At 50.9% G+C, this 26,391-nt stretch overlaps 3 protein-coding genes across 3 annotated transcripts in view; 1 reads left to right on the top strand and 2 right to left on the bottom strand.

Annotated features, from left to right (window-relative positions):
* Nucleotides 1–26,391, bottom strand: part of LOC144953089 (uncharacterized) — a 405,883-nt gene that overhangs the window by 187,728 nt on the left and 191,764 nt on the right. The window lies entirely within an intron of this gene.
* LOC144953192 (zona pellucida sperm-binding protein 4-like) lies at nt 1,802–10,443 on the bottom strand. The gene is made up of 13 exons (XM_078883751.1): nt 10,387–10,443; nt 9,922–9,995; nt 8,980–9,069; nt 7,836–7,957; nt 6,306–6,420; nt 5,568–5,702; nt 5,196–5,374; nt 4,799–4,896; nt 4,284–4,411; nt 3,157–3,346; nt 2,557–2,692; nt 2,318–2,411; nt 1,802–2,061 (listed from the first exon to the last, which is right to left on the bottom strand). Exons 1-13 carry the CDS (start codon nt 10,437–10,439, stop codon nt 1,802–1,804), a joined length of 1,674 nt encoding a protein of 557 aa, XP_078739877.1. The 5' UTR covers nt 10,440–10,443.
* Nucleotides 10,757–16,308, top strand: LOC144953069 (zona pellucida sperm-binding protein 3-like). The gene is made up of 10 exons (XM_078883587.1): nt 10,757–10,837; nt 11,326–11,537; nt 11,963–12,079; nt 13,214–13,313; nt 13,972–14,149; nt 14,530–14,665; nt 14,763–14,857; nt 15,388–15,482; nt 15,891–16,019; nt 16,178–16,308. The coding sequence occupies exons 1-10, from the start codon at nt 10,786–10,788 to the stop codon at nt 16,306–16,308; spliced, it is 1,245 nt and encodes a 414-aa protein (XP_078739713.1). The 5' UTR covers nt 10,757–10,785.

Here is a 26,391-nt window from a genome sequence, read left to right as displayed (position 1 = left end):
ACAGTAACGGTGCAGTCTCCGGCTTGTCTTGATACAGGCTGCTCTGCAGTTTTCTCAGCCCGTGCTGCCAAACTGTCTTCATTGATTAGTTGCTATTGAGAGCCGCAGCTCCTCCGTTTGTTTTGCACGCCACAATGCTGCTACACTTTGTTTTATCATAGCATTTTTTCTCGTTAACAAAATGGCCACCAAGGCTTTGCGCCAGAGAACCTCCCGTCAAAACTAAGCAACCGTTTGCATTGCTCGAGGCAACCACGGATGTGCAGATGCGTGTCGTGGCTCGGTAATCATTAAATCAGCATACATTGTAGTTTTATTTACTTTCTATTGGACCAAGGATACAAACAAATAGCGATTGTTCTTTCTGGGACTGAGTTTGTTGGCTTTGTGTACCTTGTTGAAATGTAAACAAGTTTGTTTCAAGTGTTATAAGGCAGACAATGACGTTAAGGCAGAGGGAGTGCGCATATATGGGTGCTTTAGACATTAATACAGGTAGGAACAGTCCCATACTGCCCACCAGGGATTGTCTGTCTGTCTTGCATAACCACGCCCTCGATTTGTATTTCATAGAGCGCTTCGGTTGGGCTCAGCACCACGTGACACGCCGCCCCACGTAGCTTGCGCCGCGTGACACGGATCGCACGAATGCGTTATGCAACCAAGTTCCGACCTGCCCACTCCGAAGGAACTTGTTATTACAAATGTTATCAGTTCAGGACAAAGTAACTTTATACTATGATATTTCAGGCGATACGTCACGTAGATGTTTCGTGTGCGATTTTTACTTTGACAGGTAGGACTTAAAAAGGAACATTCAAATCACCCCAAAAAATATAGTACCGTTTCATGCGTCATGTCAGTTATGCAGAATTGAACAAGTTCAGGAGAAATGGTCTTTACAGGTTGTCCGTCCTTACAGTGCGAGTACGTTGGGGAGAAACGCTAAGGTAGAATGGAGGCGATGTTCAGTGAGGGGGTCAAGGATTTCCAGGCCGTGTTAGACGCAAACGGTCTTCCTAACAGCAGAGTTTTCAGGTAGATGGTTTAAACACAGGTACCAGAGTTCAGGTAGTTGTAGACAGGGGACTCCGGGCTATCAGCATGTGTGGTGGTCATGCCCAAGGAGGTAAACGTTGAGGAACAGAGTAGAGGCAGAGTTTCTCCAGCATTCAGCACAATGCAGCTAGAGACGGACGCGTCGTCACTGCATCAGAACCCAGGGGTCTGAAGCACCAAGCCACTCGAGCACAAGGCCACAAAGAATGTCTAGTCAAGCCTCCATAGCGTTGTGGGGTGGGTGTCTTTTCCAGGGGAAGAGCACTTTCGGCAATGTCGACAGATGCTCTAAGGCTACAACCTAGAAAGTCAACCCAACCTTTACTTATAAAGCTGGTTAGAGTTGGCAGTATTCGGTTTCTCCCCCTTTACCCCACATTCTTGATGTACCTTTGAAATCGTTTGTTAGTGCGATGCAAAGTCCCTGGAACATAATGTCCACATTTGCGTGTTTTAGGGGGAAAGGATTCATCAAGTAAAACAAAATCTGGGATTTAGATTCTTTAAAGCATGGCAAAGTGCTCTTGTTTGAAGTCAATGGCCTAAACCTTAGTACAAGTTGCTGCTTTTGAGGGACTTGCCTTGGGGAAGAAACGTGACCAAATGCAGGACTAATACCGTCTACATATTGCACACATTCATCGTAAAAGGTCAGAACAGTAGTAGCGAATTTCAGCATTTTATTGTTTTGACCACAATGGTCTGCAAAAGATATGCAAGTTCCAGCAATTACAAGTAGTCATCAATAGCTACTTCCGCCGAGCGCCACAGCCCGGCTCCTGCGCCTCCTGACGGCAATGGCAGCAGACAGGAGCGCAATGACGCCTGTGGCAATGACGAGGAGAATGGACAGGGTCCCAGCCGAGGCCCACGACGAAGAGGGAGCCTCCAGCCACAGCAGAGCAGCGTCGTTAACAGGTGCTTCTTCAAAGAGCACGGGGCCCTGCAGCGACACCACGTGCTTTCCTACCACGCTGGAAGCGTCAGAGATGGCGTTGCGCTCTGGAACAAAAGAAATCGGTTGATGACCACTGGCCCATACAAAAGGACATCATATGCTGCAGGTCAAGTTCGCCAGAAAATCAAACGAGTAGGTCATCATGGCATGCCACGGCGTGTTAAAAACCAGTCTGCAAAGTCACAGCAAATGTGCTCTAAATAGAAACGATAACATAGCAACATTACCACCAACATGAAAAGCCCTTTGTCATCTGGGTAAACAAGCGCAAGATATTCAAGAGGTCGCGGTGGTGCTCACGGTAGCGCCTGGTCTGTCCACACTGCCGATTGCACTCGGTGAGGAAGTTGGGGCTGGAGCTGTCGCACACCACGATAGAGCAGTGCAGGTAAACCTGTGGCAGACAGAATGCATCGTTCCAGCAAGTAAAGTATTCCATGTTATACGTAGTCTTTTGTGTCCTCTCCAGTTGGACACAGTACACGTCATCACTCCATGGTGACCTGGTTTTTAATGGATGGAAAGAATCGGGCACTCACGAGGTCACGGGTGGTGCTGCGGTCAGAGTTCATGAAGGCGAAGGCCTGGAGTGCCAGACGCTTGTTGTGAGAAGGCAGTGGCAGGTCGGCGACACCAGGGAAGAACACACTGCAACAAGGAGACTGCACGGGGCAGCTGCACAGGAAAAAGTGCCGTTTACCCTCAATTCAAAGCAAGTGTCATGCATCGGATTGAATGCAGGTATCTGTATTTGCAATCTGCACGCAAGGATGAAGGCCAGCTTTACAGTCAAGACAGCCCAAATTCCAATAGGCAGTGCATCTGTGCAATGCAACCATCACTGCATGTAGTCGGGCCTTGTACAAACCACCAGCTCTGGGAGGCAGAGGGTGGCTGTGTTAACATCCAGAACATCAACCCAAGGAGCGTTGTGGCCATCGATATTTTGGACGGCACTGCAATCTTGCTTAAGCGATGCCAGTACATGAACTGTTGTCATTGAAGGCGACTTAATTAGCACAACTCTGCTTACGTGGGGAAACAAAAAAGACAACCAATGCCTCGAACCAGGTTGCCTCTGCAGGCCCTGCTGTGGCAGTGAGAAAGGGTTTAGAGAGCACTACCCCACCCAGCCTCACCCATCCACCACAAGCTTCCACTGCGTGGGGTCGGTGGCATCTGCCGTGGGCGTGGCCCAGCAGTCCTTCAGGAAGAGCACCAGCGTGGGGTCAGAGCGGTGCAGCAGTGACGCCTGCACGTAGAGCGGCGTTCCCAGCAGCGTTACCAGCGGGTACTGCCAGGGCTGGTACGGCGTGGTGTAGGAGTTGTCTGGTAGCGTGCAGACATGGTTAACAATGCACGTGGATTAGTGGTGTAAAGGTTCTGTTTAGAGCACATTGGACAAGGCACAACACAAAGCCTCTAAAACGTGCGCATTACTTTTGAATTGAACTAGGGGACATAGAAACCGTGGTTGATAGTTAATTTGTATTTTCATAATAAAGGCTGTCACCCTCACCTCCGCATGTTTGGCTACATAGTGTATACAACGGCATTTCTAAATGTCTGTAGATGCTGTAAAGGGCACGGTTTCACACGGAGGGGTGGGAATCAGGTGCTAATACAGTTGGCCAAGCTATTGACAATCATTCGTTCAAGCAAAGGTGACATGGACAAATGAGGCTAAGAAAGCTAGTCCAATTTTCCTTTAAACAATGACCTCAAGTAGACCGTTTTGGTTGATGGGTTGTGCAAAAAGACGCATTTTGTAGATCCATAGGAATTAAGGGCTTTGTTATCCCTTTCAATGGTGGCCCCACATTAACATGGTTTCAGCTGGTAGATTGAAAACCTCACCAGAAAATAGCATTTGAAGTTACACGTCGTACCATGGAGAATGTGCAAGTCGTTCTAGTTCACTTATGGCTAATTATAAACTCTGTTGGCAGGTTCACAATACTCTGGCAGCACAGCCTAGCACGTCGTCCGTTTGTTGGAGGGGTCAGCAGTTAGTCCAGCAGCCATGGCGAGGCATCCAAAAATTAAATGCAGCCAGCAATCAGGTGAAAATTAAACCAGGGTTGAGCTCTTAGCTCAGCACTGAAAAAAATAAGCATGACTTACAGCTGGCTTCGAGCCAGAGCTAATGTTGAATACAGACCCAAGTCTTCCCTGGGTAGAGCGGCATCACAACCTGTGTTCCCCTAAAAAAGGTTGGATTTGCCCGCTCAGAGCTGTAAAGGGTGTGGGAGAGGGCAGCACTCACCAGTGAAGACCTGGAGCAGCAGGGAGAGGGGCCCAGTGGCCGTGGCTGGAGGTGGCGGTGGAAGAGTGCTCACCTGCACTCCAAGCTGCAGGTCTCCACTTCCAAGGAAGCGGCATTGAAGAACCATCCTGGTAAACAGACACAACCAGCCAAAGGCATGCACAACGCCCTCACGGCAGCAAGAGATTGCAGGAGGGACACAGCGGACCGATAGTGTTTTGCAGACGTACCAGTATAGGGACCACCTTGGTTAATACCGTGTTTACATTAGCCACAAGCTATATTCCTACTACTTCAAGATGTTAAAGATTCCGTGACGAGGAAAAGGCGCCCTTGTGCGTTCAATGTCCCAATTTAATAAATAAATAGTTGAATAAGCAAGCTGATTTGTCACGGTTCTGCAAATATTTATGGTCGCAGGGACAGTGGACATTTATGGGGGTGGGTCTCCTCTGCAAGACTCATGCTTGACCCTGATGAGCATAGCACTTGCAGAGGGGTGTGGCAGTGCTTACTTGTATGTGGACGACTTGGTGATGGCGACGCTTCCATCAATGCAGAGCTCCCGCTCGGAGACCAACATCAACTCGTACACGAGCTCCTGCCCACTCCACTGGACACAAACGATAATGCCATTGAGCGATCAAGTAGAAGAATGATAAGTGGTACTGGCCAGGAGTCCAAATTAGCAACAAATTATATATTAGGAGCCACCCAAATTCTGCTTTAGCACTCGATTCATTTGACATTCAATCATAAAGTGACCTTGCTGTTCGTTATCAACTCGTGCACGATTGTGCTCTGCACATCAAAGGAGTTGTGCATCGTGAAGGGTCCCGATGCAGCACTTCAACAAGGTCAAACAACCATCAGGATGGGGGCAGGGCAAAGCAGAGTCCAGGAGCCCAGTACCTGCACAGTGGCACCACACGCTGCCATGGGTACGTCAAAGACTGCAAGGTCTGCAGACACCAGCACGGGGCTGCACTGCGCACTGCTACTGCCAGTCAGGTGCATGGTGCTCAGGTCCAGCGGCGGAGACGTTAGGTTCCGAGACACGGGCACCACAAAGCGCCCATCTGTGGTGCACACTGGGTGGAGCATGGCGGGGAGGGTAATGGAGATTTTGGTGAATCACGAAAGATGCCCCATGTAGCCCGGGGTGATGGAACAAGTTCAGGGAACCAGCACAGCAGGATGCTACCGTGCCAACACAGAACCTCACAGCAAGAGCCTAGTTTAGGTAGTGAATTATGGAACCTCTGTTTTGAGTCGGCTACGTACCAGCTTCATTGTAGAAGCAGCGGCGTAGAGTGGGGTCGTAGCAGCAGCCACTCCGTGCACAGACGTCCGTGCTCGGGACACTCTGCACAGAGTTGCATGGGAAGTTCCTGCTCTGACCAGAGCACGTGGCGATCTCTAACAGCAGCAGGAGCACAACAGGTCATCGTATAAAACCCCACACGTACTTAAAATAAAACGGCATCGTTTGAGCCACGTGTCAAGTATGTGAATGAGTGTTACTTGGCACATGACCAAATCACTCGGGCAATGCACCCACTTCCAGAAGCGGAGCAGGGTTGAGTGTATAGCAAAGAATGGAGAAACACCGTGCTCACTGGCTGTAAAAGGCTATGGCAGTGCAGCACAAATTGTTGCATTGCAGGTTAGTGCCACTCAACCTCGGCCAACAAGGAGCAGCGTGGTTATTCATGGTAAAACTAACCCTCAAGACCCAGGGCAGCACCAACCAGCAGTGCATTAGGATAAGGAGTTTATATGGTGCAATTATTGCAATCAGCCATTGGGGGAAATTGCATTGAAAAATGATTCAAAAGCAGCAAGTTTGTCCAGTAAAAGCCAAGGGCATGAAACGCATCATCATTGCAAAAGCACCAGGAGAGATGATCTGGGTCGATACAAAAAGGCAGCCGTTGACCCAGCAGACCCATTCTAGAGCACCAAGTCATAGGTAGTGCAGTCTGTGGGTCCGATTAGCAGCGTCAAGTCAAAGGTACTCACCGCCAGCTCTCGCCGATCTTAGGTTCTCAGGGCAGTCGATGGTGAAAGCCCAGACGAGTCTATTCAGCCCCTGCCGCATCTCCTGCAGCTCCACCTGGATCTTCCTCCTGCCGTCCTGGTGAAATCAGCAGCCCTCAACATCGGACTCGGGGCCAGTTCTCCAGGAAGGCTTAAACAAATCAGTAGATTGTGCATTCGACATTGATGGGCGAGGCCAGGCTAATGACAAGTAAAACTGTCAATAGGAAATCCGCCACCACCTGCCACCCAAATTAAGACAGGCAGACCAGACCGCACGTGGGGGTTGCTTTCCTGGGTCCGAAATCACTTTCCCAGGTTAACCCTTGTTATTGTACAAACGGATGCTGCGCTTATCTACGCGTGTTTAATACATTCTCCATATCCACCTTGCCACAAATACTCCATTATTCTTCCCACAAATTCACCCTTCACACGGGAATCACGATCCCTGGGCAATTAGCCCATTGGGTGGCAAATACACATTTATTATTGGTTTCACGTCTATGTCTTGTGCAAGTAACCCCAAGTAGCACACATCTTTCTGGCACAAGCTCGTATGTTGGTTTGGTCTGACAACGTTACATTTCATTGTTGTAGATCATACATGGTCAAGTAAGCCCCGTACGCAATATTTGTCAGCTTGGATAGGGACCTTCTGTAGCAATACAGAGCCGTTAATTCTATACCAAGCATCAAACTGCTCCGATTCCCATCTTTGCATTGAATAGTACTGCGAAAGCTGCATCCATTGGCAGACGTGAATTACATCAACTGAAAGCTTGTTTTGCCGTGTATTTTGTGTGATGTAAACACCAGTTAACCGTTCACACATTGCCTCTATTAAGGTGACCACTTGGGTGACATGGACGTCTAGATGGCATATCCTTTAACGTTAAGCACCGGAAGAGAACATTTATGCTAGAGATAAGACGGAGACTAAAGACAAAAAAGCAATGCAATGAGGCAAGGCCATGGGGCAAGAAAGGATACTTAGGATTGGTTTAAAGAGTAATGTAGCGACATGGCATACTACAATGAACAAGAGCACAAATGGCAAGTGCAAACCAAGGTAAATCTGATAAAAAGACAAAGATGGCATGATCTTGATAAGATATATGGAATGAGCATTGCATAGATTGTCCAGGGATACCAGTCAAGCGAAAGAGCTGCTGTATAATCTAGAAACAAAGTCGCTACCACCGAGAGATGATCAAAATAATAATACATTGTAGGAATAAATTTAAAAGGCAATGCAAACCAACTGAAAACAAATTCCAGAGTGGACGGCATTACAAAAAAATCTTTGAACTTTAAAAATAAATGCACGAGCTAAGCAAACGTGGAGGGGAAAATACCAGAGTAGACAAAATCAAATTCGATTCTGGCCAGACAATATCGGTGGGCACGTGATGGCCGATCGGTTATGGATTGCGAAACAATTTCGCTACTACCACAGCAGTCCCAGCAGGTACTAGCATCGACGCAAGTCAACGGTCTCCTCGTGTTCACCTCCACGCGCACGTGGCAGGCATCACCAGCAGCGGTGAAGTGGAGCGCAGCACCGTCCCTCGCAATGGAGAAGCCGCAGTCCCCGTGCACAGACTCCACATCCACGGCCTCATTCCGCACCGCTGGAGACATCAAAAACAAAATTAGAGAAACCTGCATTTGGATGGATTGCGCACCAAAAGTTCACGTGGGTAGCGTGACTGCAAGGAGAACAAAGTATGTCGTCAGTGAACGCGAATAGGAATTCTCCACGGTTCCAGGAACGTCTCCAGGACACAGGGAACTCAATACACTGCTGGAGTTACGCTACTCCCAAACCTGCACAACGACCTCGTCTAATAGCTGAGTGTCAGTTTTATCGACAAGAGCGCCTAAGTCGACAACGGAGGATTCCGGTGCGAAATGCAGACGATGCAAGTAGAGAACCAGAGTCTGACCGGAGTCACCAGGTTCAGTTTATAACAGAAGGTATCACCTTGCATGACATGTTCCAATGAAAGGAAGGGAGAGCCCATTGCCTATGCAAGCAAAAAGGAGGCATTGATAAATAAGGGATTCAACCGTTTAGTAAACACATGCACCATTAGAACCTCGTTTGCCAGTAGCAAAATATGATAATTGGCTCCAAGGAAAGCCGTCTCGGGTGTGGACCAATCAATTTCAAGGACAGTGCATACATTACCAGAGTTATGTTTTTGTTTGCATTCAGACTGCAGGTATTGTGGTCAATGCGAACATGACTCCTTGTAAAAAAGGTGTCAGTTTTGTTGCCAGATAAAAGGGTAAAAAACCAATTGTCATAAACACACGCATTTATCCTATGGAAAAATAAGGGTTGATTGTCGTCTGCTGTATTAGACTAGTTGAAATGAACCCAATATACTTAAATTTCCCATCGTTCATAAGAACTACATTTCACAACGCAGAGTGAACCAAAAAAAACCTAAAAAGCGACACCGAATAGGAAAACTGCAGAGTTCATAACGCATCAAAAACGAAGCAGTTGGGACAAACAAGTGGCCAGAGAATCTCAGCCCTGAATCAAGTTGCTAGGATCCTTGAGAAGCGTCATATAGTCAATCATACAATGGATCAAGACGATTAATTATGTCATCACGATTGAAGTGAAAGCTGGTGGACTCACTCCGTACAAAGACACGGTAGTCGCTGTGAGAGGAGCTGTTCCATCCCACAGAAAAACCAAGGGTGGAGGAGAGGCATTGCGTCAGCAGACCTGGGGGAGGCAGGTCAGAAATTGAGACGTCAACATCAACTGCACCTTATGGAGCAATTAAAAACACAGCCCGTGGCGGTTGCTGGGTGGGCGCACATCAGTCCCTTCCCTTTTCTGTGCACACAAGTCTGTAAGGTGTTGTTATTTGGCGCAAATTCAAAAGGTACGAGCACGACTCGACAGTATGAACCTCACACCAGGGATTGTCAGCCTGCAGCTTCGAAGCCGCTGGTTGAAATATGATATTTTGGTTGTAGACCCCTGCATTAGATTCTTGAAATTGTAGTGGAAAGTTGCCAAGGTAGAGCCTGATAAATGCAAATTATCAACGCGAGTGTACAGTTCGTTGTTACTACAATGGAAAGGAACAAGGCCATGATGATTTTGCCACGCGAGTTTTACTTATAGTCCTGCGCAGTCAAATGTTGTACAATTTACTATTTTAAGTAAAGTTGCAAGGGCCGTGCCAATCAGTCACCAGCCATATTTTTGAAAAAGTTATTATCGTAAAAAAGGAACGTGCAAGGGAGAGTTAATGTCCCCGAACGCCCCCTTTTCCATGCGCCGGAGGATTATTAATTATCCATGTGCCGGCCTATGCCCAACGGCAGCCATCACGTCGCGTTACGTGACCGCTCCAACGGCAGGCGCACAACAATTCACCCCCCCCCCCATCTCGTCCAGGCAGCGCTCTGGTTGGCAACTCGTGTCGCCGGTAACGCTTTTCCAGTTCACCGAGACACGCCGCCATTAGTCTTGTGCATGGCGGTGTCCAGACACACGATAGCGGTATTGAGAGAATGCGCGATGTGGTTGTCATGTGGCGACAGCAGCAGCAGCAGCGCCCCCTACCACTCGGCTCCCCCAGCATCCGCGGTCCCAGCGACTGTCGAAGCCTCGCGTGGACGGAGCCCAGGCAGAGGAAGCTGCGGGGAGCACGAGACACGTGACCGCCAAGACGAGAGAACGCAGGGGGAGGAGAGAGAGGCAAACACCGCACCCCCCCCACAAAAAAATAAGTGGCCCTGTAGCGATTTTAGGAAGGGCCTATTCAAGGGCCAGCACGGTGCACGAAGGAGTTGGTGTAAACAGCGCCACGCAAAGCCACCTTTGGAACCGCACCACCCACAATGGGGCAAGAGAGACATTTCAGGACCGCATTTCCACATTTTTATCTCAATGCATTTCTCCATGCAGGTCAGTTACCCAAAGCGATATGGAAACGCCCTCTCTTACAAACGTACATAATACTTCATTATCCAGAGCTGTTGATGAACATCCCCGAACACCACTCAGCACGCCCCTCCGCCTCCTCACCTAGTCAGGAGCAGGAGAACAACTCGCAGAGCCGCCATCGTAAAACAAATCATCGGCTGCGTCGCTTCGCTTAGGCCATGGACCCCTTTTATATGGAGAGCCCTCAGCGATCCCGATCCAGATTGGATCAGATCCACCCACGCATTGTCTAATCAGCGAGATTTTATCAAAGCAGATCGAGTCACTCATTGTCTCATCAGTAGAGGTTTGCTCGATCTCGGCGCACGTGCATGGATAGGGGCTGCACCGCAAATCACGCGGCACGTACGCAGGAGGAGTTAATTGGCTCATTACTGAAACTGAATGAGGCCGCGCGCAGATAAAAGCCCCGAGTCGGGACAGTAGCTGCGTTGGCTCTGCTGGTGCCGTGCTAAGTCTCGGTTTTTTGTTGTCCTTGCGATGGAGACCACGAGGGCTTTGTTTGCGGTCTTGGGGTTATGTCTTGCCTCTGGTGAGCAGAGTTTGGTCGAAAGATTATTTTACAAACGTTTTTATTTGTCGTGTAATGTAACTGCCGTGTTTACTAATGTTAACACCATAATATACACGTACTAACGATGGGCTTGGTAGTGTGGCGTGGTGGTTAATTCACTGTTCTATATACCTGAACACGAATTTGCGTCCCGGTAATGTTAACATTTGCGAGATGTGTCTAGACCTGGGGCTTTGCCCTAATTCAGCCCGTACTGATCTGTATGGTCAAACTGACGACCGCAATGTGCGAGACTTGATCCAGTAGTGGATTGCCAAAACGTATTCTTAACCTGTCGTGACGCGTGTATACATTTATTGAGGTGCTACTGGGGAATTCGAACTCTTGTATTAGCAGCTCCGTGTGTGGATGATTGACTCGAGGCTCTGAGACTTTCTACATCTTCACTGACCACCTGTGTCACTGTTTGGGTAACACTCGCGTCTCGTCCCGTGCGGCACCGCCAGCTGCAGTGGCCACCTCCGCCACGGTGAGTGTGGTGTGTGACGAGGCGACGCTCACGCTGACCGTGAGCAGGGACCTGTTCGGCACGGGTCACCTGGCCCAGGCGAGTGACCTGTCCCTGGGAGTACCAGCCTGCCCCGTCACTGGGAGCGACGCCCTTGCTGGGACGGTGACCTTCCTCTACGCACTGGAAAGCTGTGGCAGCAGCCTCCAGGTAACTGGCTGCTAGTGCTGCTGTAACATAATCTGCGCAATCCAACTGCTTTATGTTTTGGCAGAGTGTAGATGCAGAAGAATTACAATTCCGCATTCGAGTCGAGCCAGACTTCTTCAATAACAGCGGGGTTTGTCGCTTTGAAATCCTCTTGATATTTGTAGATCGATCATTGCATTATTGTGTAAAGGTCCGTTCCGGTTGACCAGTCGTACATTAGAGCGTTTTTATTCTTCCATAATACATTGGGAATCTGCATTTGCCATGGTTTGTGTGGGTGTTTTTATGGGTGACATGAGCTAGGTGAATTATTTAAACCAAGGAACAGCTGCATTGGGTCTTTCACCAAGGTGTTTGAGCTTTTTTATTATTATTCCGCTAGAATTGCAATAAGTAATAAACCCCACGTCTTCCTCCCTTCTTAGATGAGTGCAGAGCTGCTGTCTTACGAGAACTACCTCTACTACCGCCCCACGTCCAACACGAGCATTATCCGCACAAACTACGTCGCCGTGCCGGTCGTTTGCCGCTATCCCAGGCGAGTTCACCAGTAGTCTCGTTGAAATTTGCTTAATTTTGAAGTCCAGCTGAACGGCTTGCAATTCTACCGGTGTCTTTTATAACTTAATGCAATTGCGTGTTCTTGTGCTTTGCGAGGCCTGAGTTTCAATAAAGCCAATGTCAGCGAGTTAATCCACCGATGGAAAGTCTCCCTGTGCTGTCTGTCGTGGGGGTTTTTAGTGGCAACATTACTGATGGGTTCACATTAAACGCCTGTCATGGACTGCCTCAAACATCCAGCCTTGCAAGTGTCCACGCCTGAAGTGGTGCATGTGTAGGGGTGATACGCGCTGGCAGTAGGGATCGTGGGGCAGTGCGTGGTGATTGGCTGTGTAGTGGTGACGCGCGCTGACAGTGATGGATCGTGTGACAGCGCGTGGTGATTGGTCGACTAGGGTGGGTGCTCACATCGCGGTCCGCATAGGCTCCGTCTCCTCGGGAGCGAAGGACTATAAAAGGCGGTGCGCGCGGGCGCTCGGGGAGTTGGTGACCAGTAAAGACGGAGGAGGAAGAGATAGAGCCCTGAGACACCTAGTCCCGCTGTCCTTTTAAGGACCGGGACCCTGTGTGGCTCAGAGGTGGGACCTTGGGACCCGGGGCCGGACGTCCGTGTGAGGGCCCGGCCGCGGGACCCAGTGGTCGTGACCCATACCCAAGCTGGGGTGGGGTCTGTAGGTTCCCCTGGATGCTACGGGGCTGGAATGCCTGTGTGTGTAGCCGGGTGGAACGTGTCGCGTGAGCTGTAGTGACCACACGTGTTATTGTGGCAAAGACAAGTGTTAATAAAGTGTGCTACCCGTCAAGTGGTCTCCTGCCGTAATTTACAATATTACACATGCATTGCATACTGTGTAAACCACGGTTCCCTTAATTATAGTCCATTCCCCCAAGTCGTCTACTTACTCTTATTTGGTCTTCGTCGGATAAAAGTCTTGCAAGTTGCGATGTTAAATATACTATGAAAATATGGTTCTGTATCTCTTCGCTTGTCTATTCGTTGTAAGATGTTAGCGACATTGCAATAATAATCTGGTCACAAATTGGTGCAGTTGAGCATCACCCACCTCTGCTCATTGTAGAGAATGTGTACCTGATCTCTTCCGGACTGCAGGAAGGGGAACGTGTCCAGCAATGCCATCAAACCCACATGGATCCCCTTCAGCAGCGCCAAAGTTATGCAACAGCAGCTGAGCTTCACGCTGAGGCTCATGACCGGTCAGTGGTGATTTGAGGACGTTGATTGCCTATTATGCAAATGGCTACTACCAGGATGGCAATTTGGACTATAAACCCTTCAAGATGTGTACTTGGTATTGAAGAATAGGCCAGATATATGCCTGAGGTCTCTATACTTTATCTGAGGTTTAAGAATAGGTTTACCCCTTTTTTTCTGGCACAAACTGTGCTGTTTGGATGTTAAAACACCAAACAGACCTTTTTTTACAAGGAATCGTGTCTACATTAACCACTAATTGTGGTCAGAATGCAAACAAAACAACTGATAACATATGCATTGTCTTTGAAACCGATTGGTCCACACCAGACGGCTTTCTGTCGAGACGAAAGACTGCCAGAAAGAAAGCTGTCTCTGGTTTCCACCAAATGAGTTTCAAAGATGATACATATGGTTAATGCAGACATGATTCCTTTGTAAAACGTTTCAGTTTGCTGTTCTAACATCTTAACACATGTTGCCAGAAAAAAGGGAAACCTATTCTCATTTTGGTACTGGCAAAGGGAGGTACCATGATTTATCTTGGTTTCTTCCACAAGCAGTGGCGTGAGCAAGCACTTTCCTGGCTGCGCTTTTAGTCTGCACTCGGCCTTGGCAATTGTGTTTTGAAGATGTCTAATTGTGTTTTCTTTCATGAAGACGACTGGAGTGTGACGCGACCTTCCACCGTATACCAGCTGGGCCAGACTCTGCATGTCGAGGCGAGCGTGCAGACACTGAACCACGTTCCTCTCCGGATCTTCGTGGTCAGCTGCTTTGCAACCCCGGTTCCGGACAGGAACTCTCCCGTCAGCTACCAAATAATTTCTAACGCTGGGTGAGATTTCTCTCTTAATCCCACCTAATGCATGTTTATGCTCCTTGTCTTAAAGGTGACATTCCACTGCTTGAGTATATAACAGAGCCTCACCTTGGAATGCTGAAATCTTGCTCTGATGGTTAAGCCTGACCAGGTGTATGGTTAATGATTTTTATCATGTGGTGTCTGTCGGTACGTTACTGATGAGAGATGTGGTCAATGTGCGTCATTGGGGACTGATTTGGTTTGCGAGTGGGAGGGGCCCCTTAAGAGGTGGGCTTGGCGCACCCTCTGCCGTATTATACAGTGGAAGAAGAGTACTACGTCTCCTAGCGCTGGCTTTCTGCTGGCCTGCCCTATGTAAAGTCACGTGTCGTACATCTACGGTGCCTGTGCAGGTGTCTGGTGGATGGCAAAGTTTCGTATGATGCTCACCTTACTTCTGGCTTCCTGCTCCGGCAAAGTGACAACGTCCTTCGCTTCTTCATAGATTCCTTCCGCTTTCTTGCGACGTTGACCAACAATGGCGATCAGGTGATCTACTGTCATGCAGGCTTCTACAGAAACCACCTTTTAGCAACGTGGTAGGCAGTGTGGTTGAGTAATAACCATCTTCCTCTTCTCGGTCCAGGTTTTCGTCTTCTGCCAGCTGAAGGTTGCAGATGTTGCTACATCTCCAACGGCTGTCAATAAAGCTTGCACCTACAGCCCCTCGGCTGCATACAGGTTGGTCTGCTTCCTTGCATTGCCCAGCAATTTGTTTTTTAGTGTCTTCCATCCAATAGCTCAATCCATGCCTTGCATGTGGGCTACATATTATTGCATGCCTGTGTGCTTAACTAATATCCCTGAGACCTGACTTTGGTTTCTTGCTGCAACTAGTATTAAAACATTTCCTGTGCAGTCCCACGGGTCTTCTCTTGTTTAGATGTATTCAGGTGATTTATTGGTCATAGCCTGCACTTGCCTTGAGTTTAGCAACTAGTGTAGCAGCCTGCAAACGACGTCTGTCATTCGTTTGAGCTCCTTTTGAAAAATCTCAGCCTCATAGCCAGAGTTCAAATATCACTCGTGGCTAATGTCGGGAGTATCAACCGAGCCTCGCCTTCGTAGATTTTTTTTTTTTTTCCTCAAGCTGATCACCACTGTACGTTGCTTGCCCTGAACGGGTGCTCAATCGGCACTTTGCTCAAATGTGAACGGATACGAGTAAGCATTGCCTGTGTAACTACAGACGGCGTTTGTGTACAATGCAGGTGGGTCTCTGCTGATGGCTCGGACTCGGTGTGCAGCTGCTGCGAGTCCACGTGCCCCAGTGGAAGAAGGCGCAGGGATGTGGCAGCAGTGACTGGTGAGTACAACCGTCGTATTCAGCCATTTAGTCTTGTACAGAGAACCTTGAATATCAAGGGAGTTACGTTCTTGGAAAGTGTCAGAAAAGCCAAACTGCGACATTCACTATGGTAAGCCTTGCCTAAATAATGGTGTTGGTATGTGGCAATCAGGAATGGAGGCATCGCGATTGAAATAAGTAATGTGCCAAGTAAACTAAATAGAACTAATTTCGATTTAAAGCTTTTGTGACTGCAGGGATTCATATTCTTGGTTTATTCCGTAAAATCACGTAGAAGGGAAATAAAAAAAATTACACACTAAAATTCTCATAGCTTTTGGATTGCAACACAAGCAATCATCATCAGTTGTGTATGGGCTGAAGCCTGGGCCTTCGCCACATTACTAATGTGGTCCTCTCACTCAGGACCGTCGTATGCGGTGGAAGATGTGATGCTGGGCCCCATCGTGATTGCCAAGCCCTTCTCAGATGGTGCCGAGCCAAGCAGCCCTGCAAAACAGCAGCAGCCACGGGTTTCTACATCTGCATCCAAAGGTAAAGCTACCAAATTCTTTCATGGCACGCCTTTCACACCTTGACCAAATACTTGGATAGGTCAAATGCCCCCACAACCTCCAGCATGTGGGAAAAAACTCTAGCTTTACGGCACCGCAGTTAACCACCAGCCCTTTCTCTCAATTGTTGTTTTACAGGTGCTGCTCCCGTCCTTGGTCTGGGAGTGGCTGCGCTGGTGATGGCTGTCGCAGCAAGCGCCACGGTGGCTTTGTTTGTTTCGAAGAGGCGTCACACGACTCCTTCAAAGGGATTGGAAACGAGCTTCTGATCTTCTGTTGCTTTGCTTAAGTTGTGATAAATAAAACTGATGCATTACTTCTTGTCTTGTGGGGTCTTTGCTTGGCGTTTCGAGCACTTTGTGTAACTACACCATAGCCCAGTTCATGAGGGGGTGAGCATTGAAACAATTGTGGTCTCCAATTCATGCGTGCCAGGACTAGTAGGATGTACCTAATAATAATGGATAATGTTTTTTTTTTAAGCCTTCCCAATTGTCCAAACTGGCAGTCATTGTTGTCCATGTACAACGGAGCAGTTGAACAATTTCAAGTAAACAAATCCATTCCTATGTCACTTTAATCTTCCATAAAATGGCCCCAGAAGTTTTTAACCGTGGCAGTAATTGGGCATTGGTACATTACAAAGACGGATAATGTACAACAACCGTGCAAAAAATAGGAGCATTTACTATTGTACTTAAACTGGTTGGAGTTTTACATGTGGAAATTTGTTTCCAGAGTGCCCCCACGGCCTTAAATCAACATATTACCGGTAGGAACAACAGTTCCACACTGCCCACCAGGGATTGGTGATCTGTCTTGCATAGCCACGCTCTCGATTTGTATTTCGTAGAGTGCTACGAAATACTTGGCACCACGTGACGCGCCGCCCAACGCAGCTTGCGCCGCGTGACACGGATCGCACGAATGCTCTGTCCAACCAAACTCCTACCTGCACACTCCGAAGGAACGTGTTTAGTCATTCTCGGGATGTGAGCTCAGAATCTCTGTCCATTGGATGCATGTCAAAGTTACAACAACCAACAATACAAGCTATGGGAGTGCATAGTATCTTGAAGGTACATAAATTACACTATACAAAGTATATACGTTCAAATAGCATGAATACACCAAATCCCATGATTGTGCAAATTGGCCCCAGACCAGAGTTTTGTGGTGGTGGTTGTGCAAGGTGGAGTTGAACTGGGGGTGCGGGCTAAAGTAGTGCAGCGTTTGTGCTACCTAGCTTTACAACCGTTGCATTGGATAGACTTTGCATTGACGTTCTTGCCACAGCCGCCACAGAGGAAAAACGGGCCTGGATTCAATTCAAAGAACCCAGCAATTATCAAAAGCCAGCTCCAGTATGCTGGGAAGCCTGGGCTGGCTGGTGAAAAAACAGGAAAGTGCGAGGGGTGATGTTGCTATTTGCAAGTGCTTTCATAGTACTTGGTCTCTCCACTTTGAACAAGTGGTAACACTGGAGAGACTGCATGTGCAAGGAGTTATTTTCATAAGTGGGGCGTGTGATCCTTCCAGTTGACAAATGTAGTCGTTCGTGCTATGATGTGAAAGTCGGGAGCAGGGAATGTTGAGGTCTTGTTACTGTGCCACGTTAATACCCCCAAAGAGTCTCCTACGGACGAGGAGATGTTTGCCACATAGATCATTAACAAAAAGCTTGTCATCTCATGGAGTTTTGCAAAATCTAGGCAGAGCCAGCAGGCCTGGGGATATGTTTGTACCGTGACCAGGGCACCTTGGGCAGCCTGGTGAGACCTCTATGAATAATTCTTTCCTCATTCGTCAGGTATGCTCGTGTGTGAATTTAAACTTAATGAGTCTTAAGTGAGAGAGCTCTTGGAGCAACTCTTGGGGCTTGCCAGATCTGTCCATATCTCTGCGGTATAATCTCATGGGGCACAAATATGTCTATTTAACTCTTTGGTGCTTAAAACCAGTCAATGATTGGATAAACTAAAGCCCCAAGCTTCTTAACGAGGGATATATTTATGGCATCTCTAATCTGAAAGTCTCTGAAATTGAGAGTGGGGATATTATATCATCCGCAAGCTTTTGAAAGACATCACCCTCCCGTTTGCATGTGTAGTGACATAAGAAGGGAGGGGCTGCTGTGGGCTCTGGGACCCTGGGCAGGCCAGGCGCTTAAGCCTCTTGGCACCAGGTGCTGGGTTCCCAGGTGGATCCAGACGCTTAAGCCTCTTGGCGCCAGGCGTTGGGTTCCCAGGCACTTAAGCCTCTTGGCGCCGCCAACGGGGGGGGGGGGGCTGTGTGTGCTCTGTGGGATGTCTGGTGGCGCACACGGCCCCACCACTCGTTGGACTAGGCATAAAAGGGGAGTTCCCTGGACAATCAGGGCCAGTCGTAGCTCAAGACCCAAGACACAAGACCAGCCATTTGAGGACCCTGGGATGTTGTGAGAGCCAGTGGTGGGACTCTGGAACTCCCGACTCTACGACCTTGTGAGGGCGAGTTCCAGAGCGTAGCCAGAGTAGAGTATCTAGGCTGTGTACCTAGGCTGTGTACCTAGGCTGTAACAGAGTATCAGGACTGTTGGAGAGTTGGAGTGTTGGATTGTAATAAAGAAGTTACCTCTACAAGTGTCTCCGGAACCCGTTACATTTGGCGTCAGAAGTGGCAATGGAGACAAGAAGTAAGCCACGTACCTTCAGTCCTGACGGCGATGTCGAGGAGCAAGCGGCGACGGGGCAGCCAACTCGGGCCGACAACGACGCCGCACCGCCGGCTGAGCAGCCGTCCACCACACCTGCCGATCCTCCTCCAGCGTCGGGAGCAGCAATGGAGGAAACGTTGCTTCGCCTCACTGAGCTGCTCCACGCCACCGTCTCCATCCTAGACGATATGCGTCGCTCACAGGCGGAGACAGGAGGGAGATAGGTGGCGCAGCGGCCGCGCCATTCCGCCGGCTCCAACACAAGTATGGCAGCTGTTCCCGCTGCAAATACATCCGGGTGTGTCGTCACTTCTGCCGGGGGAGCAATGACCGCTGGGAGCGACGTCACTTCCGGGCCCAGCGTGGGCCAACCAAACGACGCCGCGTCATCAGCGCTGCATCCCTCACCGCCGGGTGACAGCTGTTTGCAACCAAACAACGCCGCGTCATCAGCGCTGCGTCCCTCACCGCCGGGTGACAGCTGTCTGCAACCTAGCAACGCCGCGTCATCAGCGCTGTGTCCCTCACCGCCGGGTGACAGCTGTCTGCAACCTAGCAACGCCGCGTCATCAGCGCTGTGTCCCTCACCGCCGGGTGACAGCTGTCTGCAACCTAGCAACGCCGCGTCATCAGCGCTGTGTCCCTCACCGCCGAGTGACAGCGCTGCGAACGCGAAGCCAGCTTCAGCCGGGTTGCCAGGCAACGAGTGTGGGGCTCACGTCCAGCAACGCCTGCCGGACCTCAAGGCATTTTCTTCAGAGGGAAGAGAGTGGGCAGCGTTCGAACGCCGGTTCGTCTCTCTTATTGAGACGTCCAGCTGGTCGGAGTATGAAGCGCTCCAGGGCCTCCCGGCCATGCTCGACGACGACTGTCTCGCAGCACTCCTTGAGGTGCCACGGGCGAAACGTGCCACGCTCACGGATGCCCTTCATCAGATGCGGCTGATTTATGGACCCCCGTCCGAAGCACGTCACCGCTTCGATGCGAGGAGGAAGAAGGCCTCCGAGTCGGCGATGGGGTATCGCAGCGCGCTGCTGGCCATGGCGCGGGTTGCCTACCCTCGCATGGATGAAGACGCTGTGGAGTCACTCGTGCTGCAGAAGCTCATGAGCTTGGACAGCCAGCTTCGAGTTGCCATGCAGACAGCCGACGACGACGACGACTTCATGTCGCTAAGTGCTGTCAGGTGCATCCAAACACACCTACATTGCGATGAGGACACGACCATCGCCGCCTGCACAGGCCCACCTGATGCACAAGCCTATGACGTGCTTTCGGGGCCTCATCAGGCCTTCGTGGCAACAGAAAATCGCGGATCGTCCAACTTGCGATCTCAGCGAGATCACCACCAGCGGGAGCGGCCAATCTCGCGCCAGGACGGGGCGTCCATCGTCTGCCACAACTGTGGCCTTCGGGGCCATGTGGCGTCTGGCTGCCGGGTCCCCCGACGCCGGTCTTCAGGACCTCCGTCGCCTCAGCCACCACCGTATCCTCGGCATACCCAGGCGAGTCACGACACCTCGAACTCTCGGCCCCCACTTACAACAAGCACGCACCCTCACACCACACAGGGGGGTCATGCTTCGGAGGAGGGGGAATCGGGCCCATCATTGAGCAACCAGGCGCTCGGACCAGGTCAATGGTCCGAGTTGGCCCATAGGGTCGTTGCTGCGGCGGCAGGGTCCTCTGCCGTAGTGGGTTCCATCGAGGGCGTTGATGTTCGTATGTTTATCGATACGGGTGCGTCGGCGACCATCATTTCAGACATAATTTATAACATTCTGCCCGATACATGCCGTCCCTTGCAGCCAGTTGATGCGCCATGCTATGCCGCAAATGGGGGTTCGTTGGGCATCACCGGACGGATCAATGCTCAGATCCGCATTGCTGATGTCCAATTAGTTGGGCCCATTTTGGTCTCATCAACCCTCGCCGTTCCGTGCCTCCTCGGAACAGATTTCTTGGGGAAGATGCCCATTAAAATTCTCATTAACAAAGGGTGTATTGAGCTCCCCTCCGGCCGACGCATGGCCTTCCTGCCCACACCCACTCGGTTGCACTCCGCATCTACGACGGTGCAGGCGTTGGCGGCCTGCACAATTCACATTCCTCCCGGCTCTCAGATGTTAGTTCCCCTACGGTTTCGTAAACCCCTTGACTATGACGCGTTCATGGGGGGTGCTGTGATCGGGCCTTCGCGTTCAGCTGAACGTGTGTCGGACCTCGTGTGTGCACAAACGCTCGTGCGAAGCGACCACGACCCCTTTATCCAGGTCCTTAACGCGGGATTGGAAATGGCCGTTATCTGTCAGGGAATGGTGCTTGCTCACGCGACGCCAGCCCTGCCAGAAGATGTGATCGTGGGTCACGTAGGGGGCGAGTCTTCTTCCGTTGCCAAGCCAGGTCCTGACACAGGATAGCTCGACGCGCTTTGCTCCACTTCTGCCGATTTGTCACCAATACAGCATGCTAAATTACGCACGCTGCTGAGCGATTTCGCCGACGTTTTCAGTCAAAGCAAATTCGACATTGGCTGCACTAAATTGCTAAGCCACCACATCGACATGGGTGATGCCGCTCCAATTCGTCAAAACCCATTCAGGTTGAGCCCGGCTGAAAAGGAACATGTACGGGTGGCCGTCAACGATATGTTGGCGGCCGATGTCATTGCGCCATCAAATAGCCCATGGGAGGCGCCGATCGTTCTTGTTAAGAAGCACAACGGGAGCCTCCGCTTTTGTGTTGACTTCAGGAAACTTAATAAATTTCTGTGGCCGACGCCTACCCACTTCCCAGGATGGACGAGTCGCTCGATGCCTTAGCAGGTGCGCACTACTTCTCCACCTTGGATCTCCCCTCGGGGTTTTGGCAGCTACCCCTTGATGACGCATCCAAACCAAAGACGGCCTTTCGCACGCCGCAGGGACTGTTCCAATTCAACAGACTTCCCATGGGTCTTCACTCGGCCCCGGCGACGTTCCAGCACCTGATGGAGCTGGTCCTCGCTGGGCTCCAGTGGGATTCTTGCCTAATCTACCTCGACGATGTAATCGTGTTCAGCAAAACTTTTGATGAACACCTCACGCGATTGAAGGCAGTTTTCCTTAAAATGCGGGCGGCTAACCTCAAATTCAAACCGCAAAAGTGCCACCTCATGAGGGATTCGGTTCGTTACTTGGGCCATATTGTCAGCCGCTCGGGAATTGCCACGGACCCCGAAAAGACAAATTGCGTGCGCTCATGGCCAACTCTTACCTCTGTTGGGGAGGTGCGGAGTTTTATCGGCTTCGCCTCATATTATCGACGATTTGTTGCGGGATTCGCATCCATCGCGAAGCCCCTCCACGCATTAACGGCCAAAGGGGTAAAATTCCGTTGGGGAGAGTTAGAACAGGCATCGTTCAATGCCGTCCGAAAAGCACTGGTCGATGCTCCTACCCTGTGTTATCCAGATTTTACCACTCCGTTCATTCTGGATACAGACGCCAGCAACACCGGAATTGGAGAGGTGCTGTCGCAAATTGTCAATGGAGTGGAGCGCGTCGTCGCCTATGGCAGCAGGGTGCTGTCGCCCGCGGAGCAACGTTACTGCGTGATGCGCCGCGAATTGCTTGCTGTCGTTTTTTTCATAAAGCAGTACAGACCATACGTGTATGGCAGGCATTTCACAGTCCGCTCCGACCACGCGGCACTACAATACGCCTTGCGAGTGGACCAACCATCTGGACAGCTCTCGCGTTGGCTCGAGATCCTCCAGGACTTTGCGTTCACTGTCATTTACCGCAAGGGGATTCAACACGGGAACGCCGACCAATGGGCACTGTGCTTGTTTTTTGGGTGCGGGGCGTTGTAAGCAGCCTGACGGGGTACCGCCCCCATCCCTTGCGGCCGCGGCCGGAGATGGGGTCGGAGACCACGGGGCTCCATCCACGCAAGTTCTGCAGGACGCATTGCTGGGCCTCGGGTTGGACGACTGGGGACGTCTTCAGATGGAAGACGTCTCCCTCCTCAAATTGAGACGCCGCGCTAGGGATGCCGAGGGTCACAGGGGGCAGGGGGGCCCCGTATCATATGTCATCCGGGAAGGCGTCCTCATGCATTGGGATGGGGGGTCCCAATCCCACACGTTGGTGGTGCCCACCTGCCTGCGGGGGCGACTTGTGTGGGAAACCCACAGTCGCCTCTTGCACTTGGGTGTTCAGAAAACACTAGCTAAAATCCAATTGGAATTTTTCTGGCCGGGCGTGGCAAACGATGTGGCTGACCTTGTGCAAGGTTGCACAGAATGTGCACGGCGGAAACCACCTGCTAGGCCATCCTGCCCGCCACTCTAATCCATTAAGGTTTCCCGGGTCAAGGAGATTGTCGCATTGGATATTTTGGGTCCATTTCCCGATACTCCTCGGGGTAGTAAGTACCTTTTGGTTGGGGTCGAATATTTTACCCGATGGGCCATGGCCTGGCCACTCCCCAACCAGTCTGCAGCAGCCATTACGGAGGCCTTCTTCCAGGGCTACGTCCTGGATAAGGGTCCTCCCGAACGCCTGCTGACCGACCAAGGGAAAAATTTATCTTCCACCCTGTTGCGGGATGTGTGCAACCTGCTAGGGACACACAAAATCCGCACCTCGCCATATCACCCCCAGACTGACGGTATGGTCGAGCTATTACATAGGACACTTACCTCCATGCTAAGCAACCAGGTGTCTGAGTCACAGACTGATTGGGATCTCCACATACCTGGTGTCTTGGCCGCCTATAGAATGGCGCCCCATGCTGCCACGGTATACTCGCCGTTCTATCTTATGTATGGTAGGGAGGTTTGCCCCCCAATCGACGTACAATTGCGCATTAAACAGCCCGCACCTAATGCTAAGATTGCCGACCACATCCGTGCTAATGTGCGTCATCTCGTGGATGCCCGGGAGGCTGCTCAAAATAACTCAGAAGCCCGTCAGCTTGCCAACGAGCGGTTGCGGAATCTCCGCACGTCCCGCCACGTTTGGGTAGAAGGGGACCGCGCCTGGCTCCACTACCCGCAGGTACCATTGGCTACTTCCTCAAAACTGCTTAAGCCTTGGAGAGGCTCAGTTGTTATTATTCGCGTTCTCCGCCCGCAGTGTGTCAGGATCCAGCATGGAAAGCGACGTTGGTTCGTGCACCCGTCACGTCTAAAACCTTACATTCAACCCTACACACCTCCTTCACTTCTTCGGGGCCGAGAGTGCGACATGTCTGACGAGCCGCGCCGCGATGATGTTGCTTCTAACTCTCGGGCAGGTCCCGCTGTCCCGCCCTCAGGTGCCTTGGGAATGAAACCCGCCACGGCCGACCCAGCGAGAACAAGCTTGCCCGCGGGATCAGCGACCCAGGACACAAGTGCAACAGCGGGTCGTCGGTCCCCTCCCGCCTCCGTCGCGACCGATGGACCTGCCACTCGGACTCGCTCCAAACTCAAACGATTTTCATGACCCCCGCCCAGGAACTCTCATCCCAACGCGACGCCACTCACCTTGCCATTATGTATAGTGGGCAATTGGGGCGTCCGTTCATCCTGCATATGTGTTTATACAGTGTTGTTCTGCATCGGTGACCACAGGAGGGGGAGAGGCGCTTTCTTCTCATTTTTTTTTCTTGATTTGTCACACACTCATTCTGATGGTTAACAAATAATTTATTGTACAATTGTATTTTTTTTTGACAGCCGGGTCGGCTGGAGGCTACGTAGAGGGGGGTAATGTAGTGACATAAGAAGGGAGGGGCTGCTGGGGGCTCTGGGACCCTGGGCGGGCCAGGCGCTTAAGCCTCTTTGCACCAGGCGCTGGGTTCCCAGGCGGGTCCAGGCGCTTAAGCCTCTTCGCGCCAGGCGTTGGGTTCCCAGGCGCTTAAGCCTCTTGGCGCCGCCAACGGGGGGGGGGGGGGGAGGGGGCTATGTGTGCTCTGTGGGATGTCTGGTGGCGCACACGGCCCCACCCCTCGTTGGACTAGGCATAAAAGGGGAGCTCCCTGGACAATCAGGGCCAGTCGTAGCTCAAGACCCAAGACACAAGACCTGCCATCTGAGGACCCTGGGATGTTGTGAGAGCCAGTGGTGGGACTCTGGAACTCCCGACTCTACGATCTTGTGAGGGCGAGTTCCAGAGCGTAGCCAGAGTAGAGTATCTAGGCTGTGTACCTAGAGTGTTGGATTGTAATAAAGAAGTTACCTCTACAAGTGTCTCCGGAACCCGTTACACATGCAAGAGGTCATAAACCATTTCCAGCCCAGACTCCCAACTACAGTAGATTATCCGGTGGCTTAATGGGGAAGGGTATGCCCGATTTTCACGTAGTTATTTAAAATCGAAAAAATGTTGGGAAATTTTTGTATGACATGTTTTTTGGTGTGTGGATTTTTTTTTGTATTTCAAAAAATACTCGGAAATTGACCAATAAACATGCAAGCAGACAAAACAAATATCCGACTGTAAACAGTTACTGTATTTACTGAATCATACCACTGCAATCTCGAAGACTGAATAGGGTGATATACGTATTTGATGATCGCTGGACTGCTGCAGCTTTTTAGAGTGGTGCTCTAGTGAATACACTCATTTTTCTCCTGATCGCATGACCTATGTCGTGATTGTAGCATCACTACTGTGTACACGCACACGTGTGACGTCACTATGCCGGGAGCGTCACTACCACGTGGGTCTACACACACACATGACGTCATCCCGGCTGTAGGCGGGAATGACGTCAGGGCCGGTTCTGGACTCGGGAGACCACGGGGGTGGTGTGAGGTCGTGGCACGCTCTGTGATCCCGGCTGGACACGTGACCGGATACCAGTGGGGGGCCGGGGGTCCAGGGGGCACCTCGGGGGGCACGTGAACAGCAGGGGGGGGGGCTTCGAGAGGGTTCTCGAAGGGAGGCGTAGCCGGGGTGGGGCCCGGGCAAGCCGTGGCCCATATAAGCAGCCTCCTCACGAGGTTCGAGGATGCCCATGCCAAGAATGAAGATGCATCGTGAAGACGCCAAGAAGACTCAAGCCTCTAGTCAGCGGACCTGCCAGTAGCCCACCTGGCTGGGTCACGCTAGAGTAGCTGAGAGTTAGAGAAGTGTGTGTTAGCTAGAGTACGTTGGTGGTCACCACCCTATGTGTAATGTACAGTGTTATAATACTTACTGTTCTAATAAATGGGTGTTGCCTCCCAAGAAGTGTGTGCGCCTAAATTGAACCCACTGCATTTGGTGTTTAGAAGTGGCTAACGTTAGGTGTTATCCTAGTCAGTATAATATGCCCACGATTACTATAACTTACTTGGATGCTTTCACACGACGGGGACGGCGGAAAAAACATCTTCCGGGCGGCCCCGGGTTCTGCAGCCCCGGTGAAGGAGGGAGAGGGCGCTGCAGGTGGGGCAGCAGGACGCACATCACGTCGCTGCTTCGTTGCCATCGAGAGAGAGAGAGCGCCGGAGCTAGAGGGGAGAGGACGCCGCCGTTGCTGCGGGTGCCTGGGCAGGAAATTCGCGCTGGAAATTCGCGCGCACACCATGCATGCGCTGCCGCCATCTTGGCGGTGGGTTGGAACGCCGTTCCCGCCATTTTCAACACCTGCAGAGGGAGATCTTCGGCCGTCTCGGTGGCATCCTGTCGCAAGAGGATACCGT

This window comes from Lampetra fluviatilis, chromosome 72, assembly GCF_964198595.1.
Source record: "Lampetra fluviatilis chromosome 72, kcLamFluv1.1, whole genome shotgun sequence".
Lineage (NCBI taxonomy): Eukaryota > Metazoa > Chordata > Hyperoartia > Petromyzontiformes > Petromyzontidae > Lampetra > Lampetra fluviatilis.
The sequence above is the reverse complement of the archived record's forward strand: the minus strand, read 5'-3'. Positions and strand labels throughout refer to the sequence as shown.